Raw genomic sequence first — 27,924 nt, forward strand, 5'->3', positions numbered from 1 at the left:
TGAAACTTTCCCAGTACTGGACGTCCCTAGGTGAGGACCATGTCAATCCAGTTCATTGTTTTCACCCATACTTTTAATTAAGAGTCTTTCTAAATGTACCCAGCAAATATCTAAGTATACCCAGCAAACTTTTTATACCAGTAAATTTCCTGATAATACCCTTATTTCAAACCCAGCAAAACTTCATCAAGATGAAGATTAACAAACCCAACAAATTCATCTGTTCTAAAATGAAGAAGACCAATCCTATATCTACCTTCCAAATGCTGATATGTTGCTTTTCGAGCTTCGAGTTTTGATTGGAGAATGAGGGCGATACTGCAAGGAATATTTTAGAGGAAATCATATGGCACGAGGACACAAAAGTTGCAAGGGTACACTATGCCTTAATCTTCCATACCTACCTCTTCATTTCTGCATCAATTCCATCTCTCCCCAATCTATTCATCTCCCTCATCCTCTTCACCACCACAGACAACCCAGTACCCATCACATCCTTTTAAGCTGACCCCCAATCCTCCATTTCCCAAAATCTCCGTCACGGCCTTCATCAAATCTGGCAACCCAAACGTGCCTCCCTGATCATTCACCTTCAACAACTCATTCGCTACATTCTTCCTGCTCTACGAACCCTTTTTGGAATCCCAAGTTTCTTGCTCCATGTTTTCCTTCCCAAGAACACGAAAATGTTCCTCCCTCCATTGTCTCTTTTGTCTAATATTTGCAACTTTTTACTTGTTTTTTGGTGTTAAAATTGGGGGTTTTGAGGTTTTTGAAATACCCAATTGGAGATAGCCAAGTAATTAAATCAAATAATGTGTTGTTGAGTTTTTGTGCTTATGGTATTGGTGATCTGACTGCTGGGTTTGCAATTCTTCACCTTTGCTGGGTTTAATTAAACATATGGGTATTATTGAAAAATTGCTCGGTGTAAAAAATGTGCTGGGTATATTTAGATATTTGTTGGGTATATTTATAATGGCAGGTGCGTTTTAGAGAAATTTTATTAACACATCCCTAAATACTTAATACACATTCTAATTTTTTTACATTTAAAATCAGATTATATGGGTAAATGAAATGACTGAAAAGACATTCATATTAGAAAGGAACTATAATCGTTTCAAAAAAAAAACAAGGAACTATAATTGGAATATGTTTAATAGATTTTGATATTGTTATAAATTCAAGTTGAAATCTTTGTCATGAGTTCATGACAAAGCTTGATTATTAGCAATTATGCATTACAAAATTCTTATGATCGTTCATATTGTTTCTTGGTAATTAATAGAAAGAAAATAAAACCTATTATGATATATATAAACCCTAATTGGAATCTTCTTCTAGAAGCTTGACTACTAGCAATTTTGCATTACAAAATCCTTATGATTGTATATGTTGTTTCATGATAACTAATGGAGAGAAAATAATAACAATGTAGTTATAAAACTAGTTGGGATCCTCTTCATGTGTTCTTGATTATTTTTCAACAATTTTGACAACTAGCAATTTTGAATAACAAAATTGTTAAGATTGTACAGGTCTCACGATAATAATTGAAAGAAAATTAAAATTATTATGATAATTCTGATAATTAAATGCATTTAAATTCATTATGATATATATAAAATGTTGTGATTATGATAAAGTTTAGCATAATGATTTTAATATTGATTTATATATAGTGATTTTATATAAAATTTTGAGATTTGAGGATAATTTAGGTAGTTTGAGTGGTGTATTTAATAAAGTGATAGAATAAGAAATCAATACTAAGAGGGGTGTATTAAGTATTCAGGGATGTGCGAATAAAATTTCCTTGCCTTTTATCCTCAGTTTCTTTTTCTAAAAGCAACCTTGATTATATATTTTAATTTAAGGAAACTTTTTTTTTTTTTTTTGAGAAGAAGATTTAAGGAAACTTCATTCTTTCAAAGAGATAGAAAGTCATAAACCGTTGAATAATTGATCTTTAGTGTAATTCTAGCACGGGACTAAATTATTTTCCTTTACAGTGGTTTTGTGGACTGCAACAAAAACTATATTCGGAATTCCATGTGTGGTTGTGTTTCTAATCTTGAAGTTGAAAAGACGACATTTATCAATGTACAGTGTTATTGAAGAATTCTTACAAAGTCACAACAACCTCATGCCTATACGGTACTCTTACTCCAACATCAAGAAGATGACCAAAGGATTTAAGGATAAATTGGGGGAAGGAGGTTATGGCTCTGTGTATAAGGAAAGCTTCGGAGCGGTCACCTTGTTGCTGTTAAGATGTCGGGAAATTCCAAAGCTAATGGGCAAGATTTTATGAATGAAGTTGCTACCGTTGGAAGAATTCATCATGTAAATGTGGTGCGACTAATTGGCTATTGTGCTGAGGGATCAAAGCGTGCTCTTATATATGAGTACATGTCAAAAGGGTCTCTTGATAAACACATATTCCCTAAGGAAGGACTCATTTCCTTAAGTTAAAAGGAAGCATTTGAAATTTCACTAGGAGTGGCTCGTGGCATTGATTATTTGCATCAAGGATGTGACATGAAAATTATGCATTTTGATATCAAGCCACACAACATTCTTCTTGATGATGACTTTATTCCAAAGATTTCTGACTTTGGGCTAGCAAGATTATGTCCATTGGATGACAGTAGTTTAACCATGACTGCTGGAAGAGGAACCCTTGGATACATGGCTCCAGAACTGTTTTACAAAAATATAGGAGGTGTCTCGAGCAAAGCTGACATCTGTAGTTTCGGAATGTTGCTGATGGAAATTGCAGGAAGAAGAAAGAACGTGAATGCAGGTGCAGCCCATTCGAGCCAAATTTACTTTTCTTCTTGGGTCTATGACCAATTCAATGAAGGAAAGGACATAGACATGGGAGATACCACTGAGGAGGAAAAGTTAATAATAAAAAAGATGGTTATCGTTGGATTATGGTGCATACAAATGAAGCCTAGTGATCGTCCTAATTCAATGAACAAAGTGGTAGAGATGCTTGAAGGAGATATTGAACGGCTTCAAATGCCCCCAAAGCCTTTCCTATATCCAGAACACAAGCCAATAGTGGATGATGAAGAAAATTCAGATACACAATGATCATCGACACTGTCGGATCATGATTCTATACAGTCGGCTAGCTTACTTCAAAATGAAGATGAATTGATATAGTATTTGTTTGGGTGGTGGTTGCTATTAGTATATTACCAATCTGGGAAGAATGTTGTAGTAATAATTTGGACGGTATATCATATAGTTTCTGATGGCTTCTTTAAAATTTAAGCTTTGCTTTGAGAATTGCATGATGCAGTGTTATATGCATTAGTCTGTTGTCCTTACAAAGTAAAGTGCACTTTGGAGACTAGCCAAACCAGACAGACAACTTTTTACTGTCGGATCATACGTTTCAGAACTATTTGTTTACCACTTTTTCTTGCGCTCTTTGTTGATCAATTTTGGGAAGAGACAACAATTAGTTTCTTGTTGGATTTTTGGGGTTCCCATATAAATTGTACATTCTACTATTCTAGCAATATATCTCTTTTATTAGACACAATTTGCTTTTACTTTTGGTAGCTCAACTGTAACTCATTCGATATTTAAATCACTCAATTTTAACTGACATTCTCTTGGTCATTTTCTGTTATACATAGCAGCAGATGGGATTTTTTTTTTTGCTCATCAAGCAATATTGGGGGACAGATTCGAGCTGCAACTAGGTGGGAAAAATTGTTCTCAACCACCAGCCCTACAGGCGATGTAAATAGTAGCGTTTGGTCGTAAGTAGCTATACATACAAAGTCATCACGTGCCGTGCAGATGTGCACAACTTAAATCCGTTGAGAATGTAACGAACACAAAGAAGTCACTCAATCGAGCATCACTGCACCATCCAATTTCTTAAGGAAGTTTAATATACCTGTAAACTTATAATATATGAAACGTGTTCTAGAACCTATTTAGGAGCTAAGAAACCAAGAGGCAGAAATCCATCAGAGGTCAGATTAATCAAAGGCCTACCATAACTATTACTTCTAGAAGATAACTGTGAGCAATATTTAAATATTACAATTGTACCAAATTCTAAAACAAACATTAAAAATTAAAAAGGAGGGTCAATCCACCACTATCTAAGGGTGCCATATTCCTCATACACTGATCAAAGAGTCAAAGTGCAGAGGCTAACCTCTCTGCCATTGTCAGCAAAAGCTACCTCTGGAAATGGATGTTAGCAAATGCTATAGGAAAAGAACCTCCAAGTCCTCATTGGGACTACTGCATAGCCCATTTCATCTCCAATGAATAGGTCACTATTCGAGCTTTTGTATACTTTTATTTGAACTTTCCTCCATGAGCCTCCACTTGATATTCATCTCAGTAGCTTATTTTGGGGCAATAAGCCCCCATCAAGTGAAGGTTAGCCCTCTTCGTCATAGTCTTCCTCATCCTCGTCCAGCCTTTTGCTCATTTGTGCAAGTTGAAGAGGGTCAATGGCCATTTTGTCCACGTCTGAAAGAGACCATCCTGGGTATTCTTCATGTTTAGTCTCAGAAGTAGGTGCAGCGGATGAGGCTTGGGCTGCTGCCGCGGATGAGGCTTGGGCTGCTGCCGCGGATGAGGCTTGGGCTGCTGCCGCTGCAGCTTTTGTGTCCTCATTCTCATGTACATCGGCATTCAAGTCAAAATTTCTAACTGTCGGATCAGATTCATCAGGGACACTGACATTTTCCTTCAATAACTCCTTTGACTCAGAAACATCGTCCACCGCCATACCAGGGTTTATATTAAGTTTGCTGCTCTGCTGAAGAGATGTGCAAGGTTCAGATTCAGTCTCATGATGCACAGGCTCTCTTTCAGTAGTTCGAGCACCGCGTCCACGGCCTCGTCCTCGACCCCGTCCTCTTCCCCTGCCACTACTGCTTCCATGGCTCACCTCAAGCTGCAGTGAAAAGAAGATTCTACCATCAGTCAAATATTTTGCATTCAACTTACATGCAAGTTATCAGATAAGTCAACCCAAGTAGATCCATATAAGAAACTCATTTACAGATATCCACATTTCCTAAAGAAAACTTTTTCCAGTCATGAAAAAAAAAGTTATCATAAAAATCAAAGAGATCTCAGTACCGCAGAAGTCAATTTAACGAGCAACAAAATTTGTATAATATGAAGAATTCACAAAATTTGCATGTTGATATATGGAATGTCAAAAACATAAAAGGAACGAATTACGGGAGCCATAAGTTACCATCTTGCTCCTCTTCAACTCCTCATCACTGTCAATGCATTCATCACCTGGTGGTTTTCTGAGAGAGAGAGAGAGAGAAGAAGAAGAAGAATAGATATATAACGTAGATTCAATAGTTTGCCAAAAAAAAAAAAACAACAACAACAACAACAAGACGAGTAGACTCCACAACTGCATATATTAATTTATGGAATGGCGAAATGACAAAGCAGATAATCTATACCTTCTCTTTGTGATGGCTCGATCATCAGCAGCAGCATCAGAATGACCATGACCATAGTCAGGCACCCTACTGACAATGTCCCTTAGAAAATCAAACACATTGTAGCTCTGTACACAATGTTTTCTGCAGTTGAGGTAGAGTAATTAGTCATGAAAACTCTAATAAAAACAAAATTTGCAAAAACAATATACATAAAGTTTATGTCAGTTCATGTTCCATAAGATCCAGAAGTTCACAAATATTGCTCATGACAATTAAATGATAGGAATTTATCTCATTACAGGGCAACTGCATAACACATGACCATAAAGCTGAAAATGAAAAATCACTTGGTCGATGTACTTACTTATCTATACATAAACTGGACCACTTAGATTTGGCTACAGATAAGTGGACCACATGATAACTAATATTTGATTGAGTGCAATGTTGCTTAACAGTTGGACAATCTTGGTTCAATTTTAAGACGCTTCAGGTGATAAACATAAGGTATTAAAAAAGCAGAAGGAAAAAAAACAGAGGCAAAGCCTCCTAGATTGCTCCATAAGTTGATAGTACATGCCTTTTCCCAGACAAAGTCTACCCCTAACAGAAAACAAAAACACCAACATTTTTCGACTAACTGTATCCCCCATAGAGAACCCTTTTTAGCTTAATTGTTGGTATCCTGGTCCTTAAATGTTAGAGATATACTATTTTTTCTTTGACAACCAAAAGCCACTGTTTCTCCACACCATTTAGTTGTTATATTAGATTTGAACTATAAGTAACCAATAGACTTTACTAGAGCACATTGGGTAGACAGTTTGTTCATAGACAATGTACCTTGTTCACTTTAAAATTCTCTGTTAATCCACATAAAAGAATAAAAATAAATAAAAAAAAGTATAGCTCAATCTTTCACTTACAGATGCACTGAATTCATGGTTTTAGCTCCTCTTTGGAGAGTTATCTCGTATGTACGGTCACAAAGGTCCTGTAAAAATAACTCTAATGCTTTTGCTGCATCAATATTCATGAAGAAAATTATAAGCAACACAAGAAATAAATAACATAAAATGAAAAGAACCCAGCATGCCCTAGAAAATCAGAGCAACTTACAAACTAAAACGGGCACTGCTAATGCTATCTTGCCAACATCCTCATCAGCTTGCATAATTTTTTTGATCCGGGCCTGCATAATTTAAACTTTGATTAGATGGGGCTATATTAAAGGGCCTCACGGAATAGAAGGGGTGAAATGCATGTAAAACGATAAAAAGCAAACTAAAAACAAGTAGCTACTCTTACAACATTAGGGAGCTTCTTTTAAGCCAGCCCACAAGAATAATTCCACCTCGAAATTCAATAAACTAAACCCTTTTGTGATTCATCCATCATAGGAAGCATAAGGAAAACATGTACTTATTTTGATAGACAACTAACTTCCTTTAAAAAGAATCAATACGATACGTGGGACAGGAAGTTCCCTCCAAAAAACAATTAACACAACAGTATTCCAATCATACAGCTTGCATGAAAAGAACAGGATAGTCCCACATCAAACTTTATAAATGGACTATGAAGAGGCTGCATGCTCAGCCCAATACTTTGATCTGGCGGGATGAGGGTGCAGCAGCCCTGGTGGGATTTAGCTTGATTCAATCATAAATGTTGTAGCAGTTTTCAAAGATGTTCCTAGAAGGGTCTAAAGGTTTGGTCTATGTGTCATTTACATAGAAGTCAAGTCGTGCTTGGATGACAAATTAGTCATTAAAGCTGATATTCAACTTATGTCTTGTAAAGGGTGACTAGAAGGTTCTAGTGGGTGTCGACGTCTACTTAAAGCATGTAACTGTCATTTTGGGGAATGAACAGCGTTATTAATTCACTAATAGAGGTGTGAATGATCTATACCAAACCTATTTTTCCTGCTCTCAGTCTCTGTTGTTTTCTAGCATCTTAGGTTTTATTGCATAAACTTTAGTCCTATCCCTATCTGTTCTATATCAGAATCACCCCTAAGTTCAGAACTATCTGCCCAAGGGGAGGCCCAAAAACAAACTTTCACCCATAAATATATCCACCTCTTCATCACTTGCACACTGCAAAAGCCTTCTACTCCTCTCCCCCCACAACATCCAAAAGATTGCTAACACAGCATATTACTCCAGTACCACACGTCTAACTTCTACACCAACACATTTGTACCACTCCATAATGTAACACAAAAATCTGAATTGTTTCGAGCTCACTTGGATCACCCAAAGGAAATAAATACTTTCAGTCAAGCCTAGACAAGGTCTTTTCTCATCAGTTGAAGCCATACATATTGTTACCTATCTCAAAGTAAGTGCCAATTCATAAATCAATCTTATAATGAAAATGAAGATACTTGTGCCACTTGGAGTATTGGAAGCCAGACTGCTCTTTGGCTGTATATTATCGAACACCAAATACGAAGGAAGGATCTTGCCTTACAGATTTGCATAGCAGTAATTTGAGAAAATAAAGAGTTGGTAGAAGGAAGCAATTGATGGGCAATGTATGATGACAAAAGCAAATGCTTAAGAGTGATGTCTCTGGGAGAAGATATATCTCTATCCCTCTCTGTTTCTCCTCTTCTCCTACAATTTATAAAAGGAGAATCTATAAGTGGCTACTATCTTTCCTACTGCTCCGGTGAAACACCACAAAACCAGTGGGCTTAAGAAAGCAGAAGCACAAATTGAAGAACTAGTCGGTGACAGTATCACCTGCTAACACCAACCAAAGCCCATGATTCATGATACAATCTTATGTATCAATGAAAGATCAGTTCGTTCACATTTCAATATTTTCCAACTTAAACCATGCAAAATGCTACAAAACAAAGATTTCTACAACTTTAGGCAGTTGTCCAATCTTGGACTCCAATCAACTGGAAGCAGTCCAACTGTTAATGAAGAGCAACGCTGCCCAAATGACAAAATTTATTTCATATCCAATCACGAAGTTTAAAATTGCCAAGCATCTATGATGTTTCTTCGTTCTTTCTTTGCAAACGTTTCAATACATGAGATCTACACACCCGATCCCAACTCTTGTCCAACTAAACCCACTAACAGAGCTATCCACCAAGTCATGAACTGTATGGATTACATACTAAAATGAGAAAGAAAGTCCAAACTCATTCTTTCCTTTTATTTTCACAATCAATAATCCCAATAATCATCCAGACGAAAATCAGCAAAACCAGATCAGATTCTACTATAAGGACATCACAATTCAACGCACTCATGAGCTCATCTTGACCCATAAATAAAACCCACATCATCAGAAAAAAACAATTCCCTATATATCCCCAAATGACTTTAACCCTAACCAAAATCATGCATAAAAATAAAAAATAAAAAAATAAAAAATAAAAAACCAATCCCAAAACCAGATCAAAATACCAGTCACCCAATTCCCACCCAAATTCCAATCACAACAAACAAAGAAACATCATCAAATCAAAAACCCATCAACACCCAGAAAAAATTAAACTCGAATCAACGAAATTCGCTACCAATTCAAACCTTCCCCCCCTTTTTGTGCTTAAATTTCGCAGCAATCAAAGCAAATCAGAAACTCAAATTGAGGAACAAGCAAGAGTGAGGAGGCAAAGAAACTTACAGCAGGGAAACGCGTATCGAGCTTCTTCCTCATGGCGTCGTCAGATTTGAAGAAACATTAATTAAATCAAAACCAAATCAAATCGACAAAAACGTCCGAAAAGGGAATCGAATTTTTTTTTTTCAGAAGCGCAAAAATGATTGCCACCATGAAACCCCCCTCTCCGCTCTCCAGATCCCAAATTTTTATAAAAATTAATTTTAATTAAAATTATTAAAAAATAATAATAACACCAAACAGATAAAAACCAGGGGTTTGGTTCCAACAGAATATCCGTCCTTACGACTTTGACGAAATAAAAACAAGTTAAAAAAATAAAAAGTCGTCTGTTTATTCCACGTGTTACGTTTTGATTGGGGGTTGAGCAGGCTCGGGATTATTCTCGGGACAATGCTAACCTCTCAATTCTAACCGCTGTAAACTACAGCCGTTGGTTTGCTAAAAAATGAAAGTTGCAGCCGTTAGGATCGTGACACACGAGTGACATTTATATTCTAGTAGCCTTTCTGGTCTCATACCTCAATTTTATATGTTTTTATGTCATTTTCTTGTTTATTTTAATGACGTTCTTGGATAAATTTATTATTGTTTTAGAGAAACTGAATTTGGGAGGAATTTGCTGTGTGTTCTCATTGATAATAGGGGCCTCTTTATATAGAGGATTACAATGCATAGAATCTCAATCATACAAGGAAAGTAATTCTACATTGATTAGGATTCTAGATCCTTCTAATTAAATCCTATTACCACTAGGTCAAGTAACCTAGAGTTTGGGCTAAACACAAATTAGGTTTTCCTTGAACACTCCCCCTTGTGTTGCCCAAACGCGGTGCTTCTCTCGTTGCCTCGTTAAAAACCTTGCCGAGTAACAAAAACCCAGTGGGACAAAAATAACCTCGGTCGAAGGGGAAAAAGAGCACAACACACCCTTCACGATTCGAGACGAACATGTAGACATCTCCTCCTGATGTCTGCACCTCCCCCTGATGACTACGATCATGGGGGTTCAGATAATTTCCGCAAGCCAATTCTTGCCACATGTTTCTCGAACGTGGTATTGGGCAATGACTTAGTAAACAAGTCTGCCTCACTGTCCTCAGATCGAACCTAGTTCACTTTGATCTCGAGGAGTGTCTGTTGTTGCTGATTATGCTTGGTGTTATCGCTATTGATGTAGCCTTGCCTCATTTGTTCAAAACAAGTAGCATTATCCTAAATGCTCGTAGGCTCATCTGTGGTAGACTTCAAACCACAATTGTTCGAACATGCGTAATTATGGATCCAATCCATATGCATTCACGAACCACTTCGTGAAGAGCAATGATCTCTGCATTGTTCGAAGATATAGCGACTACGGTCTGTTCTGTAGACCTCCAAGATATCACGGTCTTTTCCCATGGTGAACACTTAACCAGTTTGGGAATGACCATTGTGTGGGTCAGAGAGATACCCAACATCAGCAAAACCTTCCAAAACACATGTCGTTTTGGGATGGGGATAGAGAACGCAGGCCAGCGTTGGCGGCGTTTCTGGTGTGTAATGGGTCAGAATCCATCATCTCTTTGTAGGGATAGAACAAGCCCATATCATTCATACATCTCAAGTATCGAAAGATATCTTTTACACCAATCCAATGGCGTTGCGTTGGCGCAGAGCTATATCTAGCTAACAAGTTCACAATATATGAGATGTCCGGTCTTGTGCATTGAGTTAAGTACAATAATGCGCCTATTGTACTAAGTAAGACACTTTTGCCTCTAGCACATCTTCGTCATCATCCTTTCGACGAAGATGATCCTTTTCAGGATCAAGACTACGGACGATCATGGGGGTGCTCGAAGGCTTGACCTTGTCAAAATGCCTAAGCATCTATCGACACGATGCTCAAGTTCCAAACCGAGCCATAATCGTGTTCTCCCAAAATCCTTCATCTCAAACTCAGATTTCAAGTGGTCAGCGGTTTCCCTTAACTCTTTAAGGGCTTCTAATGAAGATCATGTCCAACATGAACCGCGATAGAATCTAAAACTTGTCATAGAAACGCGTGGGCATATCCCTTCCCAATCAAGTAGTCACTTTAGTGAGCGTTTCAACCTCTTTGTAAACGCGCTCCATGGTCTAGAGCCACTTGACTTGGGTAAATGAAGTTCACCATGAACCTTCATGTATATTCCGTATCTAGATCCCTATAGAGATACGTAGTGACCACATTTGTAAGCTGCATGTTCAGTTATTCGGAAACTACCAAACTGACAAGGTAGTGGAGTGCAGTGACATCCACTACGAGAGAATATGTCTCATCGTAGTCAATTCCAGGGCGTTTTGTGAGAAGCCTTGCGCCATAAGGTGAGATTACCATCTCTTTTTCTCACTACGCTTTCTAACGAAGACCCATTAGTCAACAGGTTTTATGTTAGAAGGTGTTGGCATCTCTAGCTTGAAAACCTTCCTCTTCGTTAGAGAATCCATCTTAACCTGGATCGCATCTTTCCATTTAGGCCAAATTTCTCTACGTTGGCATTCATTCATCAACGGAGCGTGGTTCGATATCATCTGACTCAACAAACTCATGCGCAACAAAATACGCAACTACATCACCAATTATGATGGAGTTTCTATCCCACATCTCATGTACACTAGTGTAATTTTCATAGAGCTCTATATTCTCAGGAATAGGTTCTGACGTTGAGGCGTCCCCCAACGATAACCATAACCTGGAAGATTCTCATGAGGCGAATTTTGAGTGTCGATGATTCAAGGATTGGTTTGTGCCAATGTATCCTTCGAACCCACGGGCCTCCCACGCATCCTAGCTGGGGCCATGGCCTGTAACGCCAGAGTGCCACTCTCTTTGGCATTGGCGCCATGCCTACCTCCGTGTAGGGTGGCGCTACGTCCTCTCGTAGAGACGTCCTTCCTTGCAGGCATGTTTGCAGCATATTTGTGTGATCTCGTCACTTTAATAGGGATCAAGATGAGACATAGTGGGGACAGACTACGACAATTCCTGTCATTCCTGTTGAACATTCGTGTTCCTATCTCCCCCTAACGACGGGAAGACTGTCTCATCAAAGTGACATCCGCAAATCTAGCGGTAAGGAGATCGCCTAGCAAGCGCATTTAAGTGGCGGACGATTGTTGGAAGTCTCAAATCCAACGTAGTTGCCCATTCGTCTGTAAAGACCCATCATAGAGCGCTGTGGCGGCGCAATTGGCACAAAAATGGCTCACTCAAATGTGCGTAAGTACAAAAGACGTGTACCCAGTCACTAGCTGTAACGCAGAGGTACATGGAGTGGCATTAGGTCGTAGACGAATTAGCATAGCTGCATGCGATATTGCATCACCCCAAGCGGATGTAAGAAGATTGGTGCGCATTACCAATGTTCAGACTACCATCGTAGTCGTTTCCGTGAGACCATTTGGGTGTGTTCATGGGAATGTGATGTCCAACATCAAGCCCATTGCAATATCCATCGAAAGTCTTTCGATGTAAACTCTCTAGCATAGTCAAATCCAATTGACTAAATAGGATGATTCGGGGAGTGAGCCCGTTGTTGTATGATATGTGCTAGGAGTGTAGCATAAGCAGCATTACAAGTGGACAATGGCACAACACGTGACCAGTGTGTTTGCGTGTCAACCAACATCATGAGATATTTAAACGTCCGCAAGTTGGTTGAATCAATCCACAAAATCCCTACGGATTCTTTGTAAGAACACAATGAGTAATGTCATATCCTTTGCATAGGACGGTCTCAGTCCTAATTTCCCTAAGGAACAGGCTTTAGTAAAACGAGCGAGAGGCTTTAGAAGCAACCAATGAGAATTTTGGTTAGGCCTGAGCGTCTGAAACGCTATTTTGAAGCAAGTTGGTGATTGCAGCATCACCTAGGATGCCATCACCATGATGGACGCCATCCATGGAGTCATGGATAGGGACTACGCCAGCCCTAGGCTGGTGGTGGACGGAGGCGGTGCCCTAGGCAGCAGCGTCGGTCACACTTAGTCTAGAAATCAACTTGTGATTCATGCTTCGTTTCGCTCGAAAGAAATGATGTCCATGTGAAGTCTTTTGTAGACGGATCATCATATCATGACTAGGATGATCTATCCTGTCGTGATAAAGCCAATATGTGTCTAAATCCAAGAGATCTTCTCTCATAACTTTATTGGATTTAATAGCTCGAATAGTGACATAAAGTCCACTAGAGAGACACATAAACTTCTCTAAGATGCGTCTTTGTTCGCAATCATTAGAGGCAACGCAAAGGAACTCATTTCTGTTCTCTACATGCATTTTCGCATGGAATTCGTTGGCTATTCATAGGGTACTATTTGCCCCAAGAGCGTAGAGAGTTTCTGTGACAACTGTAATCAAGGTGCCATTTGGCAAGTGGAACTTGGGCTATTCCATGTCCTTGAATGAATACTGATGGCCCAGCCATCGTAGTCACAAAGTCATATGCTCAGAATCAAAATTGAGTCATAAGGAAAAGAACTCGAAATTTTATTCATAAGCCAACGGAATACATCATTGTTTCTATGATCAAAGAAAATCTAATCCAATAAAAAGTAATATGGTAATCGCCTACAACTCTTGGAAAATAAAAAGACTTAATCAAAATCGCCAGTTTCTGGGTCTTGATCCTTGTAGTCTTCCACCCTTAGATCTAGATCGCCATCTTGATCTTCTTGTGCCATGTAATTCACTTCCCTTGCTTCACGATACGTCTTGTATGCGTTTGCAACATTTTGGGGTGCGGTACATGATTTGGCCCAATGTTCAGTTGATCCACATCGAAAACAAACATCATTATGGTCAGGCTCCCTTGATCGAGGCGCCATTAGGGCGCGATTTGGACGACCTATCCTCTTGGTGGCATTACCACCATGGTCGGAGGCTCCGCCTCTCTCTCTCTTCACACGTTGACCTCCACGGTTCCGTGCACGCCTCTCTTGGCGATTTCCTTCCTCTTTAGGGCGAACATATGGACCAGAATGTCCAGAATTGTCCCTATCCTTAGGGTTTCGCTCCTTACGTCCTCCATTAGGGGCGCGACTATAGTTAGACTCCGGAATAGGCTTAGTTCCCACGGGTCTAGCATTATAGTTCTTCACAAGGATATTGTCGTGCTTTTCAGCTACGTTCATGGCGCCAATGAGCTCATGAAACCTTGTGATACGTCCTGCATTTACATCAATCTGATAATTCTTTGAAATCATCAGTGCAGAGACGGGGAAGGTAGAGAGAGTCTTCTCGATCAACATCGTATCAGTTATGGCTTGGCCACAAAACTCCATCAGAGACTTGATACGAAGAGCTTCCGAGTTATAATCAAGTACAGACTTGAAATCACAAAAGCGGAGGCTATGCCATCGCACTTCTAAATCAGGAAGCAGGGAGTCACGAACGTTGCCAAATCGCTGCTCAAGTTCTACCCATAGCTTTCTTGGGTCTTCCTCATTGAGGTATTCATTTTGGAGCGCGTCATTCATGTGCCTTGTCATGAGAATTATGGCTTTAGCTTGTTTTGCTTCAAAAGCAGTAGCTTGCTCAATGGAGAGCACGTTCTGACCAGGCTCTTGGATGGCTCCCAGAAGTCCATCAGCCTTAAGATGTTGGCGCACATCTCGGACCCACCTATGGTATCCTGCGCCAGTTGTTTCTAGTGGAACGAAGTTCAACTTGTTCAGGTTACTCATCCTGAAAAACAACACAAGATTAGGGTTAGTTTCGGAGCGAAAATGCTACCACGAAAAACTATTAAATCTCTGAGCGTAGTCGCTTCCAAGAAATTAGGAATTTTCTGAGCGTAGTCGCTTCTAAGAAAATCCGATTCCAAGAGGGATTTTGGATTAGATCGAAACAACGATATATGTGGTCGATCGTTTTCTTCTCAACAAACTCTAAGTTTGGAGGACTCTACAAGCTCCAAGCTTGGAGTGAGCGCGAACCCCCACAGTTCGGCTTTTGGTCTCCCCTATGTAGAGAAAGGGGGGTAGAAGAAGGGATGTTGGAAGTCCCCGAGAAAAGAAGAAGAAATAAATAAAAAAAACTTCAAAAACGGGAACCTTTAGAAAAGTTTACCTTAAAAAGATGGCCGGAAAAAAAATGTCGCCGGAAAGTACTGTAGCTGCCGAGTCACTGTAGCAGACCGGAAGTTACTGTAGCTGACCGGAAAAAGATGCCGGAAATTGGCCGGAAAAGTCGCCGGAAAGTGGCCGGAAAAGTGTTGACTGTTGACCTTTGACCGTTGACTGTTGACCGTTGACCTGATGATGTGGCAGTGGGTCCCTGTTTGCTGATGTGGCAGTGGGTCAGTGTGCTGACGTGGCAGTGCTGATGTGGCAGTGTAAGTGGGCCTGCGTCAGTGGGCCTCTACCATGGGCTTGGGCTTCTGGGCTTCCTTTCCTTTTTTTTTCTTTTCTTTTCTTTTCTTTTCTGCCAGTTTTCTGCAGGATATTTAGTCGACCGGTTCACGCACTTTTAGGCCGGTTTTCTCACTTTTTCTTCCGGTTCCAGTATCTTTGACTTGAGAGGCTTCTGTGACCAAAATTTGGTGGAAATCGGAGGTCCGGAAGATGGTGAACCGGTGGAATATTTGCTGCTAGGTGTATAGAGCTTCCGTTGGCCGGTTCGGTGGTTTTCCGGCCGGTTCTTGAGGTGGGGCTGCCGGTTCTGGACTCTTGGGATAGAGTTCTTCAAGGTGTGAGGTGGAGGAAAGAAAGACTTCAAGGTTTTGTATTCGGATTCAAGGTTTTTAGCTTCTTGAATCAGGGTTTGGCTATTTATTTCAAGGTTAGGGCTTCGTGCTGATAACGTGTTTTAGAGAAACTGAATTTGGGAGGAATTTGCTGTGTGTTCTCATTGATAATAGGGGCCTCTTTATATAGAGGATTACAATGCATAGAATCTCAATCATACAAGGAAAGTAATTCTACATTGATTAGGATTCTAGATCCTTCTAATTAAATCCTATTACCACTAGGTCAAGTAACCTAGAGTTTGGGCTAAACACAAATTAGGTTTTCCTTGAACAATTATGAGTGCTTTTTTATTCTAAAGAGTGTTTTGGAACTAATCAGACTACGGAATGGATAGGTCAAACTGGATGTTGATGGTGCTAGAGTTAATTCAAATGGGGAAACAGGAGCTGGGGGTTCTTAGAGGTCAATATTATTACTGGATACATGGATTTGCTACTCATATTGGGCAAAGTCAGGTTTCGGAAGCTAAGACATGGGGTATGTTATTGTTCGCTCAAAAATCGTCTCGGCCCCGTGTCACTCTGTCGAGAGCTTCTTGGCTTACACGTGTCCTTCTGGCTTGGTGACGTGTGCGCGGGCGTGCCAACTCGCGGCCGGTAGGCCAAGCGAGGTTTTGTTATAAATTGTAGATCTTGCGCTGATCTGATTTCTGATCAGTTGATTGTGGGCCGAGAAAGGATCGATCTTGGCTGCAGGGTTCTCTCTGCCTTGAATGCAAGGACTTTAGCACGAATCGGCCTTAACTAGCCGCAGTCTTCGTGCTGTGTAACTCGGTGATTGAGGTGAAAGTGAAGTGATGATGATTCTTTTTGTGATTTTGTGATTTTGAATAAAGTAAATGACGTAAAGTAAATAACAACAAATAAATAGCATAAACGAAAGTGCAGGTAAAGAAAGTGCAGGAATGTAAAGGTGTAGCAAATAAAGTGCAGGAAGATAAACACCGATAAAGAAAGCGATAAGATAAACACGTAGAGATTGATAAGAATTGCTGAATTGTAGAAATGTATTGAGATAAAATTTGTGCAATCGCGTAGAACGTTTGGTCGAGGACCTCTAACAATGAATCCTATGGTCCTTTTTATAGTGAAGCTAAATTACTGAATGAAGGAAAAGAAACAATCCCAGTCTTTACAACTAAGACTGCATTGATTACAAATAGAACAGTATTCATGTTTGTGATATTTTTGACATTATCAATGATTGATTCTTTCATGAGCAATCAATCAGGTCTTGTAACTGATGATTGACAATAACACCTCCTGATGCTCATTCAAGTTAATTGCCCCCAAACTTTGGTAACGTCTCTCCTGACAATCAATCTCTTTGATGTGCCGCGGCTAATTAGCCGCAGTTATTCATTACGCCTTGTGATTCATTTGGTCTCTTCTGATCTAATAATGGCTCTCTGCACATGTTATCTTTGGTCATAAATTTGACAAAAAACATTTAACGTGCGCTGGCTAATTGAGAATCAACTTTGTAAATCTTTAATGTGCCGCGGCTAATTGGCCGCGGTCTTTATTAGCCTCGGTCCTTCATTAGGCCTTGCGGGCCGGGCCCACCTATCTGCTACGTGGGCCTTGCCAAATATAGGTTCAAACAGTTACTGCATGGGATTACAAATGGTTGTTGATCTTGGAATGGACAAAGTGGCCATGGAATGTGATTCTAAGTGTTGGTTAATCTGATGAATAATTGAGTTGATGATTTGCACCCTTTTGAAGACTGTTATCAACTTTTGTCTCATCTTCAAAGTAGCTTCTCCGAGTGTGTTATTAGGCGCCATGTGTTTCGACTTTCGAAAAGTTAATATGGTAGCGGATGCCATTTCAAGATACAATTTATTTGTTGAGATTGGTGTTATCTACTTCGAGCAACCTCTTCCACAAGTTACTAACACTACACCAATTTTTCAATCAGACGACAGTTTTTCACTGTCGTCTGAGTATAAAGGTTGCTATTGTCTATCTCAATGCCGTCTGATACATAATCAGACAATACCAGAAAACTGTCGTCTGATAAAGTTTAGTACAACAGCAGCTACTATCATATCTGTTATCTGAATACCACGAAGAACAACAGCAACTTATATACTTGCTGTTGTCTGATAAAGTTTAATACAACAGCAGCTACTATCATGGCTGTTGTCTGAATACCAGGAAGAACAACAGCAGCTTATATACTTACTGTTGTCTGAAGGATGTGCCAGATAACAGGGGCTTATATGCTTGCTGTTGTCTGAAGGCTTGATCAGACAATATGTACTTGCAAATCCCATTGTCTATCTATTATTGATACTATAGATTTCTAAAAAAAACCGTTGTTTGTTGTTTTGCTGGACAATGGCTTTCTCGTTCTTTTAGTCCTTAAAGTATTATAGTTAGATGACTCATACAACAGTTTTTGTTAGCCATTTTATGGTGATCAATTATTGGACCATAGTTTTTAGCTGGAATAGAATGGTCTGAGAGACATTCAAAAGACCTACATTATGCATATATGGGATCCAAATGACAACCCAAAACACATTTATTTAGGTAAAGATTCGATACATTCATCCATATATCCAACAAAGTCATTCTATCCCAACATTAACCCCCACGATACTTGTCCATAAATTGATGCACATTAACCTTGCCTAAACCTCACAAATATGTGAAAACAATGCACTAGCAGCTTTAAGTACATCCTTTTGTTTACCCTCAGTAAGAACCTGCATATAATAATGTAGAGATGAGTGAATACATTATATACTAGTATTGTATATCTTAAGAAGCTGTAAAGAGATTGTAGAAATATTAGAGATAAAGGCGTTCAATTAATCAAATGCAAATTAGAGTTCTTACAAGAATTTACTCTTTTCTACCTGCTAAGATAGTCCTATTTACAACATCAACTAGCAAAGCATAAGTAAATGGAATTTAAATCTTCTTATTTACACTTTTAAATCTTCTTACTACTCTATAGTTCATTGTTTCTATATAGAACACAGTATAAAACCGGACCAATCATACAAATGTGAAATGCCACAGACCAACAATGGTAGAACAGAACATACCAACAAATGTAAACCTACAGCTATTAAACACTACACAATCGTGCCATATATTCATGAGCCATCAGTACACTTGGTAGGAGGCAAATCAATCTTAATGAATATAGGTGACTTACAATTGAGTTTCTCGCAGGGTAAGAACCTGCATATAGTAATGTAGAGATGAGTGAATAGGCTATATACTAAGAATTATACATTGGACTAAACAACAGCTGAAAGTACAACATATTCTACTAGCCAATGAGTATGGAGAGATATATAGGCGTACAAAAGGAGCTTGATATATTAATTATTATTTACGTACAAGACCCTTTGGTATAGATTGGGTTTCCAGCTTTCTGCAAATTAAACAATATCAGAGTAAATTCTATAGCTTCAAGCACCATAGTTTCTTACTTTGTTTCACTTTAGAATTTACGCATACTTTGTGTAAGGAAGACAGAGCTGCAAGGGAATATGCAAAAACAAAATGAAACAAAAGTGAATATTTCAGTCCCAACACCAAATTATCGCGCAGAGAGAGAGAGAGACTTCAACTATTAATAGTTCCTTACACCTCTAGTACGTTGTCAATCTTTGGTCTATCTATCATGCATTGAATATACTATTATTTAAAATTCTATTTTATATTCACAATTGAGCTAGTAATAATTCCTTACACCTATGTCATTAGCATTCAGTTCTTGAAAGCCAGAGTCACAATATATGCTGATGAAGAATTAAGATTCATTGGGATTATCATCCTCTATGTAGAAATTACCAATTACTGGTGATCTATAATAATACTTAAACTTCAGAGACTGAAAGCAATTACCTCCTCCACTTGATCATAACTAGCTAGCTCAGCAGCATTTATAATAGCATTTCGTGCTACATTTGGTCCCAGCCCAGTCCATAGAGCTCCTAAACCTTCCTAATTTTTGACAACACAAATAAACAAATAAGTAAGATGATAAGGAGACAATATATAAAAAAGAAGGGGCAAAGAAGCACATTCTTCTACTTTAAGAAAACTAACCTGCCTCGCTATAGTGAAATAATTATCTTTAGCTCCAGAGTAATGCCTAGGAACTCTGCCAGGTAATTTTCCTTCAGCTTGGAGTCGAACCTTTACAAGGTCCGTTGGATTAGCCACTATGATAGCCAGAGCACCTGTTGATGTAAAAGTTTGTCATAAAATTAGGAAGCTAAATTTCCCAGTTTTCAATTCAGAAGGCAAGGAATATATAAACAATAATTTCGACACCTTTACAGATGCAAAACACTTGCATACAATTAAGATAACACTCACATACAATTAAGGTTAGCGGGATGGTTGCACTAATCAGTTAATAGTGCAGCAAGCACTTTATGGATAAAGAAAGTGTTGTTACATTTTAATATTTTATTTATTATTGAAATTAAATTTGGGTGAATTTATTTTGTGTTTAAAATCTGAATTTATTTGTGTGTTTAAATTCAGAATTTATTTTGAATTTTATTTTGTAACTCATGGTGTTTTTATTTTGATTTATTTTGGGTTTTAATTCTTGTAACCTATGGCTTTTGGTTACTATCCTATTAATGGTAGGGAGTGTCCTAAGAGCCTATAAATAGCACCATTTGTTGCATGCTAAAACACATCAAACTTTTACTCAACTATTCACCCATCAACTTTCTTTCCAAAATCCCCCAAAGAGTCTTGTGTATTTTTTGGCCAGAGAAAGGTGTTCTTTTGGTGGAGCTTTGGGTTCCTCCAATTTGTGCAGATTGGTGTGAGCCACACAACTTGTTGTTGGGCTGTTGTATCCTGGAGGGGACAAGTCAAGAGATTTCTGGTGCACCGGCATTGTTCCGCAGAGGGCTTGAATCTCCTTAAAGAGAGCGAGATACCCGCGCCTCAGCCTATTGTCAACGAGTTTCTCATATAGAAATTATAATTTTATTGTAATTTCACCAACAATTTTAAGGAGATTCATTAACATGGAGCATGCACAAGAGAAATCGTTCGACAATATGGGAAATCTCAACTTGAGAAAGATGAGTATAACTATTCTTTTTTATCTCTTGACTTATTTCTCATGTAATGTTCATGATTATAATAAACTACTCATTATTATTCAAAGAAATATTGAGAAGTTTTGTAGATTAATATGGAGAGAGTTCCAAAAAATCCATCCGTCGCAAACAAAAAGAGATTTTCTTGGAGACCTTGACGACTTGCATCCGAGTTGAAGAGGAAGCAAGAGGCCAAGATGTTCTTATGCAAGATACAAACAATGACACCTCCAAGGTAAATTTAGTATCTTCCAATAATAATATGCCCATTGGTCATTTTCATAAAAACTCTCATATGCAGCCAAAGAAGAAAAATATGAAAAAAGTTGGTAAACCTCACCAACAAAATAAAGCATCTACTTCAGTTTATATGCTCTCTTCTTTGAATTTTTGGCATGCATGTTTATGTCATATAAATAGTAGATATGTGGGAATCATGAGTAGCTTGGGTTTAATTCCTTCAATGAAAAAAGATTTTGAAAAATGTGAGACTTGCAGTAAAGAAAAAATTACTAGAAGGCCTCACAAAAATGTTGAAAGGCATACCGAGTTATTGGAATTAATTCATACAGACTTGTGTGAATTTGAGGGAATTTTAACTCGTGGAGGTAACAGGTATTTTATCACTTTTATTGATGATTGTTCTAAATATGCTCATGTCTATTTGTTGAAAAATAAAAGTGATGCTTTTGCCAAATTTAAAGAGTTCCTCCTTGAAGTTGAAAATCAATTTGGTAAAAAAAATTAAAAGGCTCCGAAGTGATAGAGGGAGAGAATATGATTCTTCTGAATTCAATTCTTTTGTTCAATCTTTAGGAGTGATTCATGAAGTTACTCCACCGTATTCACCTGCATCTAATGGTGTGGCAGAAAGAAAAAATAGAACTTTGATTGAGTTAACAAATGCCATGTTGATTGATTCAGGTGCTCCCTCTAATCTTTGGGGTGAAGCAGTTTTAACTGCTTGTTATGTGTTGAATAGAGTGCCACATAAAAATACAAAAATTACACCTTTTGAGGTGTGGAAGGGGCATAAACCAAATTTGGGTTATCTTAGAGTTTGGGGTTGTCTAGCCTTTGTGAGGTTAACTGACCCTAAAAGACCAAAATTGGGTGCTAGAGCTACTACTTGTGTTTTCGTTGGATATGCTTTAAATAGTACAGCCTATAGATTTCTTGATGTTGAAAATCATGTTGTGATTGAATCTGGTGATGCAATTTTTCATGAAGAAAAATTTCCTTTTAAATCAAAAAATAGTGGGGGTCAAGAATCTAGAGAAAATATTTTTTCACAACCTAGTTCTTCTTCTTCTAATTTGCATATACAAGAAACTAATGAAAATGAACCTAGAAGAAGTAAGAGAGCTAGAGTTGAAAAAGATTTTGGCCCTGACTATTATGTTTATAATATTGAGGAAAATCCTATTTCTTTACATGAAGTTTTATCATCACCAGATGCAATTTTTTGGAAAGAGGCTGTAAATGATGAAATGGAGTCTCTAATTTCTAATAATACTTGGAAATTAGTAGATTTACCAACAGGTTTTAAAACCATTGGGTGTAAATGAGTCCTTAGAAAAAAGCTCAAACCGGATGGAAGTGTAGACAAATATAAATATAAAGCTAGACTTGTTGCTAAAGGCTTTAAGCAAAAACATGATCTAGACTTTTTTGATACTTTTTCTCCTGTTACAAGGATTACATCCATTAGATTATTGATTGCTATTGCTGCAATTCATGATTTGATTATTCATCAAATGGATGTGAAAACAGCTTTTCTAAATGGTGATTTAGATGAAGAGATCTATATGGACCAACCAGAAGGTTTTATAGAACCTGGTCAAGAGCACAAGGTATGTAAGTTATCTAAATCCCTTTATGGTTTAAAGCAAGCTCCTAAACAGTGGCATGAAAAATTTGATTCATGCATGATTGAAAATGGTTATAAATCAAATGAATGTGACAAGTGCATATATTATAAATCTTGGAAAAATTCACATGTTATTATTAGTCTCTATGTGGATGATCTGTTAATTTTTGGCTCAAATTTGCATGTAATTGATGAGACAAAAACTATGCTTAAGAGCAATTTTGATATGAAAGATCTTGGTGAGGCTAATGTTATTTTGGGCATGAAAATAACAAAAACATGTGATGGTATTTTTCTTGATCAGTCACATTATATTGAGAAAATTTTGAAGAAATATGATTATGTTGGTCACAAGCATGTGTCTACTCCTTTTGATTCAAGTGTTCACTTATTTCCTGTTGAAAGTGAAAATGATGTGATTAATCAAAAGGAATATGCTAGCATAATTGGCAGTTTGCGCTATGCAACTGACTGCACTAGACCTGACATTGCGTATGCAGTTGGAGTACTTAGCAGGTTCACAAGTAAACCAGGTAAAGAACATTGGCATGCAATTGAGCGTGTTATGAAATATTTGCTTGGTACTAAAAATTATGGATTATTTTATAAAAAAATCCTGCTGTACTTGAAGGATTTTGTGATGCCGATTGGAATACTCTGTCAGGTGATTCTCTCTCTACCACTGGTTATATTTTTTCATTAGGTGGATGTGCTATTTGTTGGAAATCAAAGAAGCAAACAATAATCTCTAATTCAACCATGGAAGCTGAACTTATTGCTCTAGCTTCAGCAAGTGAAGAAGCAAATTGGTTGAGAGATTTATTGCATGAAATTCCCTTGTGGGAAAAACCTATACCACCTATATTGATTCATTGTGATAGCACTGCAGCTATTGGTAGAGTAAATAACCGTTATTATAACGGTAAATCCAGACCTATAAGAAGAAAGCACAGTACTGTGAGATCATATTTGAGTGATGGAATTATTAATGTGAATTATGTTAAATCATGTGATAATCTTGCAGATCCTTTAACTAAGGGCTTGGCAAGAGAAAAGGTCTGGAATACATCGAGGGGGATGGGATTGAAGCCTATATCATCATGAGCCATATATGAGGACACCCAACCCGGTGATTAGAGATCCTAAAAACTGGGTTCAATGGGAAAAACGAATCATAAGGTGGCCGTAAGAAAAATGCACTATATTTTCTTACTCATCCCTATGATGTAGGTGCATTAATCTTGTAACGTATATGAAGGTTGAGTTCACTTAAAACTCTTAATAAAATCTGTAGCTCATATGAGTGGGATGTCATAGTTACAAGAGCATCCTTGACGGATTTTACCTATATGAGTGTGAGAGTGGGGCCGCTCTCTATAAGAATTGGGCTTATTCTTGAAATATACTCATGAAAACCGGGATAAGCACAAGGCCGTAACGTGCTGGCTAATAAAGCTCATATTAACACCTGAATTATTATGTGTGAGCAGTAGTTCTTATTTTCCCTTAAGCAGTTGTAGTTCAAGTCTGAGACCACTATCAACTCTGGAGTAGGGATTGCTGTTTCACTAAGTGAAGGTTCAATGCAGAGCACACCTTCATGACGCATAATGGTTTGTCTTTGGCCGGTAACTTTGGTTGATATTTGTTTTTAAAATATTAAAATGAGTGGGGGAATGTTGTTACATTTTAATATTTTATTTATTATTGAAATTAAATTTGGGGGAATTTATTTTGTGTTTAAAATCTGAATTTATTTGTGTGTTTAAATTCAGAATTTATTTTGAATTTTATTTTGTAACTCATGGTGTTTTTATTTTGATTTATTTTGGGTTTTAATTCTTGTAACCTATGGCTTTTGGTTACTATCCTATTAATGGTAGGGAGTGTCCTAAGAGCCTATAAATAGCACCATTTGTTGCATGCTAAAACACATCAAACTTTTACTCAACTATTCACCCATCAACTTTCTTTCCAAAATCCCCCAAAGAGTCTTGTGTATTTTTTGGCCAGAGAAAGGTGTTCTTTTGGTGGAGCTTTGGGTTCCTCCAATTTGTGCAGATTGGTGTGAGCCACACAACTTGTTGTTGGGCTGTTGTATCCTGGAGGGGACAAGTCAAGAGATTTCTGGTGCACCGGCATTGTTCCGCAGAGGGCTTGAATCTCCTTAAAGAGAGCGAGATACCCGCGCCTCAGCCTATTGTCAACGAGTTTCTCATATAGAAATTATAATTTTATTGTAATTTCACCAACAGAAAGCATTAAACAGGCAATTCAGGATGTATTACGAAAGAATAATATTAAAAAATCACAGGATCATATAACCTAATTCTTAAGCCTCCATAGATGCATTGTCGCTGTAATCCTGGAATTATACTATTCCAAGGAGCTGCTAAACCTTCTTCCCTAGCAATGGTAGCCATAGTACCCAACAAGCCCCTATATTTAGGTGCATCAGCTGCATCCCCTACAACTGCTTTCTTTTGGAGCTGGAGCCTAACTTTAGCGATGTCCAAAAGAATGGTACAAAACTGCAAAAGAACATATTTCCTGTCATATACCAAGCTGTGATTCTTACTAAAAAAAAAACACAGATACATGAAGTTGAGGGCCTCCTACAAATTGTACTTCAATTGCTTAAGTTGGACTAAATCATGCCGGCCAAGACATTTCGACTCTAACAGTCTAACCTAATACAATCACATATATGATCAGTCATGTATATCAAAGAGATGAGAGAGACAAATCACCATTCTTCATTGCCTTTGAATCCACATTATGCAATTTCCATATGCATCATACTAGGCCCTAAAGTTTAACTTCAACTAATTTAGAACATAAACCATAAAACCAAAAATGTATTGACATCATGTAAACTCTGGATTGCTCAACACAAAATTCAGCATAACCCAAGTAAGAAAATGCACTGATGAAGCTAAAAGTACATGAATTTAAGCTAAATGGTCATCAAACCGCCGACCCAGATAGGCAAATTTCACAACTATAAACTAAAACCAACAAAAAAAAGTGAAATTTAGATATAAAGAGAAGGACGATGGATACCTCGGCAAAACAAGTAGTGAAGGCACTGCATAAGAACATCTGGAAGAATGAGATCTTAGACCTGGGGCTGAGATCCACCATGTTGGAAATTGAAAAGTTCTAGCAAGATTCAAGCCCTTGCAATACTCATAAAACTTAGCAAGATGCTCAGCCTGCAAAACAACAAAGCATAAAGGAATTAGCTCAGTCAAAGAAACAAACAAAATCGGAGGATATCCATATCTAACTAATCTAGCAGCTTACATAACTACGTATTATAACTTAATGACAGTTATCTTTTCTACTTCTAAGTTCTAACTACATTTGGAGAGGTTAAAACTAAATTTTATCTTTTCTAAATGGCCTCTAGCATCTCACATAAGATCTAGCAAGTTATCTCACACACTGTAGGCACATAATCCTATAACAAAATTTGGAGAATAAAAACAGAATAAATGTCATAAATTAATGAAACAAACTGAACATAATAGTGATCAATTATGATGAAATTAACACCATGCTTTTTACAGTGGGGAAGCTATTGTTGGTATAAGAGATTAGCATGGAATTTTTTCCAATAGCTCCATTCCCAACAATTACGTACTTGATGAATCTAGCTCGGCTAATCTTTTTTCTGCAACTTTTCTTTCTTATCCTTTCACCCTTTTAGCTAACTAAGCTCCATGCTCATTCCATAATCTAGTTTGACTCAATTTGCCTCTGCCTCTCTTCCTTAGTTTTCTACTCAAATTAGAGCCAAGACAGAGATTGTTCAAAAACACTGTTCAAAATACCGACACACTAAGAGCAAACACTAAGTGCTTCAATTACAAATACAAAACCACAAACAAACACAGCTAACTCAACTTAAGTAATTCTCAAATGCACAAAACAACATGATAATTGTAGAGGTCCAGCTGCTTTTGCCACCCATCAAAGGAACAACCATGATACGAAACCACAATCTTGAATGTCAATCTTGCCCACCTCCAACCCATAGTTTGAGAATATGCAATCTTACCATGAAATGAAACAACAATTAAACAATGAAACACTAATATCAGTACTAATGTCCCTTAATACTTATGAACCTCATCTTTATAAAATTGCTTCCTCAACACTGCACCAATTATACCCCAAATTTGAGGTGAAGATTCTCAACATCAGAAGACGTTACATACCATATCCATTGAATTGAGCGACAAAGGTGGAGGGGAACATGTTGCTCCTGCTACTTCGATCAACTGCTTCGCACGCCATCAGACGAGCCCAACACCAGTGACCCGACTGTTGAATCGGGTTCGACAAGAGAGGAGACTGAATTGACAAAAAAAAAAAATCCCTGATTCAGGTCAACCCAGTGGCCACCAAGTTCTTCGAATCGCAATTTGGTGGGTAACATCAAGATCGAAGAGAAAGAGAGAGGGATTATGGGAGAAAACGAGGGTAGACTCACATTTGTAGTAGTGTAGGACACCTCAATAAAAATGTGTCCTTGTAGGGTGTCCTTAAAGCCCATAATTCTAGTAGTGTAGACTCACATTTGTGGAAGCAAAAGAAAGAACGAACCCATAACTCTACAGAGCAAGAAGAAGCAAAAGGGTGACAACAATCCCTGGAGGAGGAGCTATATGAGTGAGTGCGAGTGAGTCCTTTAGTTAGCCTGAAACAATTACATGCACACACAGCTATCTTTGGGGTTCATTAAATTTTTGGACTGAAGGGTTGCTCTGTGTTGTACTATGAAGAGTGAACTGTTCAAATTAGAAGCGCAAATTGAGTCAAAATAAGAAAAAGGCTTAATCACCCACAAAACCAAATTCAAATCCCAAAACAACCCAGATAGATAAACCCAAAGTATCTTCATATGCAGCACCCGTAATTCTTTGGATCGAAATTCAAAACTAATCAACCAAATTTGAACATGAGACTTATTATTAAACCAAGCCCCAAATTATAAATCCAAGCGTATAATACCAAATCAATCAAAACAACATCAACAGATCCAAGCCAAACAATCAAACCTCACCAAA

The 27,924-nt window shown here is 38.0% G+C and overlaps 2 protein-coding genes and 1 pseudogene across 2 annotated transcripts; 1 reads left to right on the top strand and 2 right to left on the bottom strand.

Annotated features, from left to right (window-relative positions):
* The first annotated feature begins 978 nt into the window (after positions 1–978).
* LOC112182390 (rust resistance kinase Lr10) lies at positions 979–3,118 on the top strand. The gene is given in 3 exon segments (XM_024320884.2): positions 979–985; positions 2,016–2,237; positions 2,240–3,118. Coding segments are annotated over 3 exon segments (1,095 nt in total). The 3' UTR covers positions 3,106–3,118.
* Positions 3,119–4,005: 887 nt separating this feature from the next.
* On the bottom strand, positions 4,006–9,303 carry LOC112182389 (dr1-associated corepressor homolog). The gene is made up of 6 exons (XM_024320883.2): positions 9,114–9,303; positions 6,579–6,651; positions 6,386–6,479; positions 5,478–5,600; positions 5,255–5,312; positions 4,006–4,945 (listed from the first exon to the last, which is right to left on the bottom strand). The coding sequence occupies exons 1-6, from the start codon at positions 9,144–9,146 to the stop codon at positions 4,424–4,426; spliced, it is 903 nt and encodes a 300-aa protein (XP_024176651.1). The 5' UTR covers positions 9,147–9,303; the 3' UTR covers positions 4,006–4,423.
* A 9,222-nt stretch (positions 9,304–18,525) lies between these two features.
* On the bottom strand, positions 18,526–25,993 carry LOC112202799 (annotated as a pseudogene).
* Positions 25,994–27,924: the final 1,931 nt, after the last annotated feature.

Source organism: Rosa chinensis, chromosome 1, assembly GCF_002994745.2.
Source record: "Rosa chinensis cultivar Old Blush chromosome 1, RchiOBHm-V2, whole genome shotgun sequence".
Lineage (NCBI taxonomy): Eukaryota > Viridiplantae > Streptophyta > Magnoliopsida > Rosales > Rosaceae > Rosa > Rosa chinensis.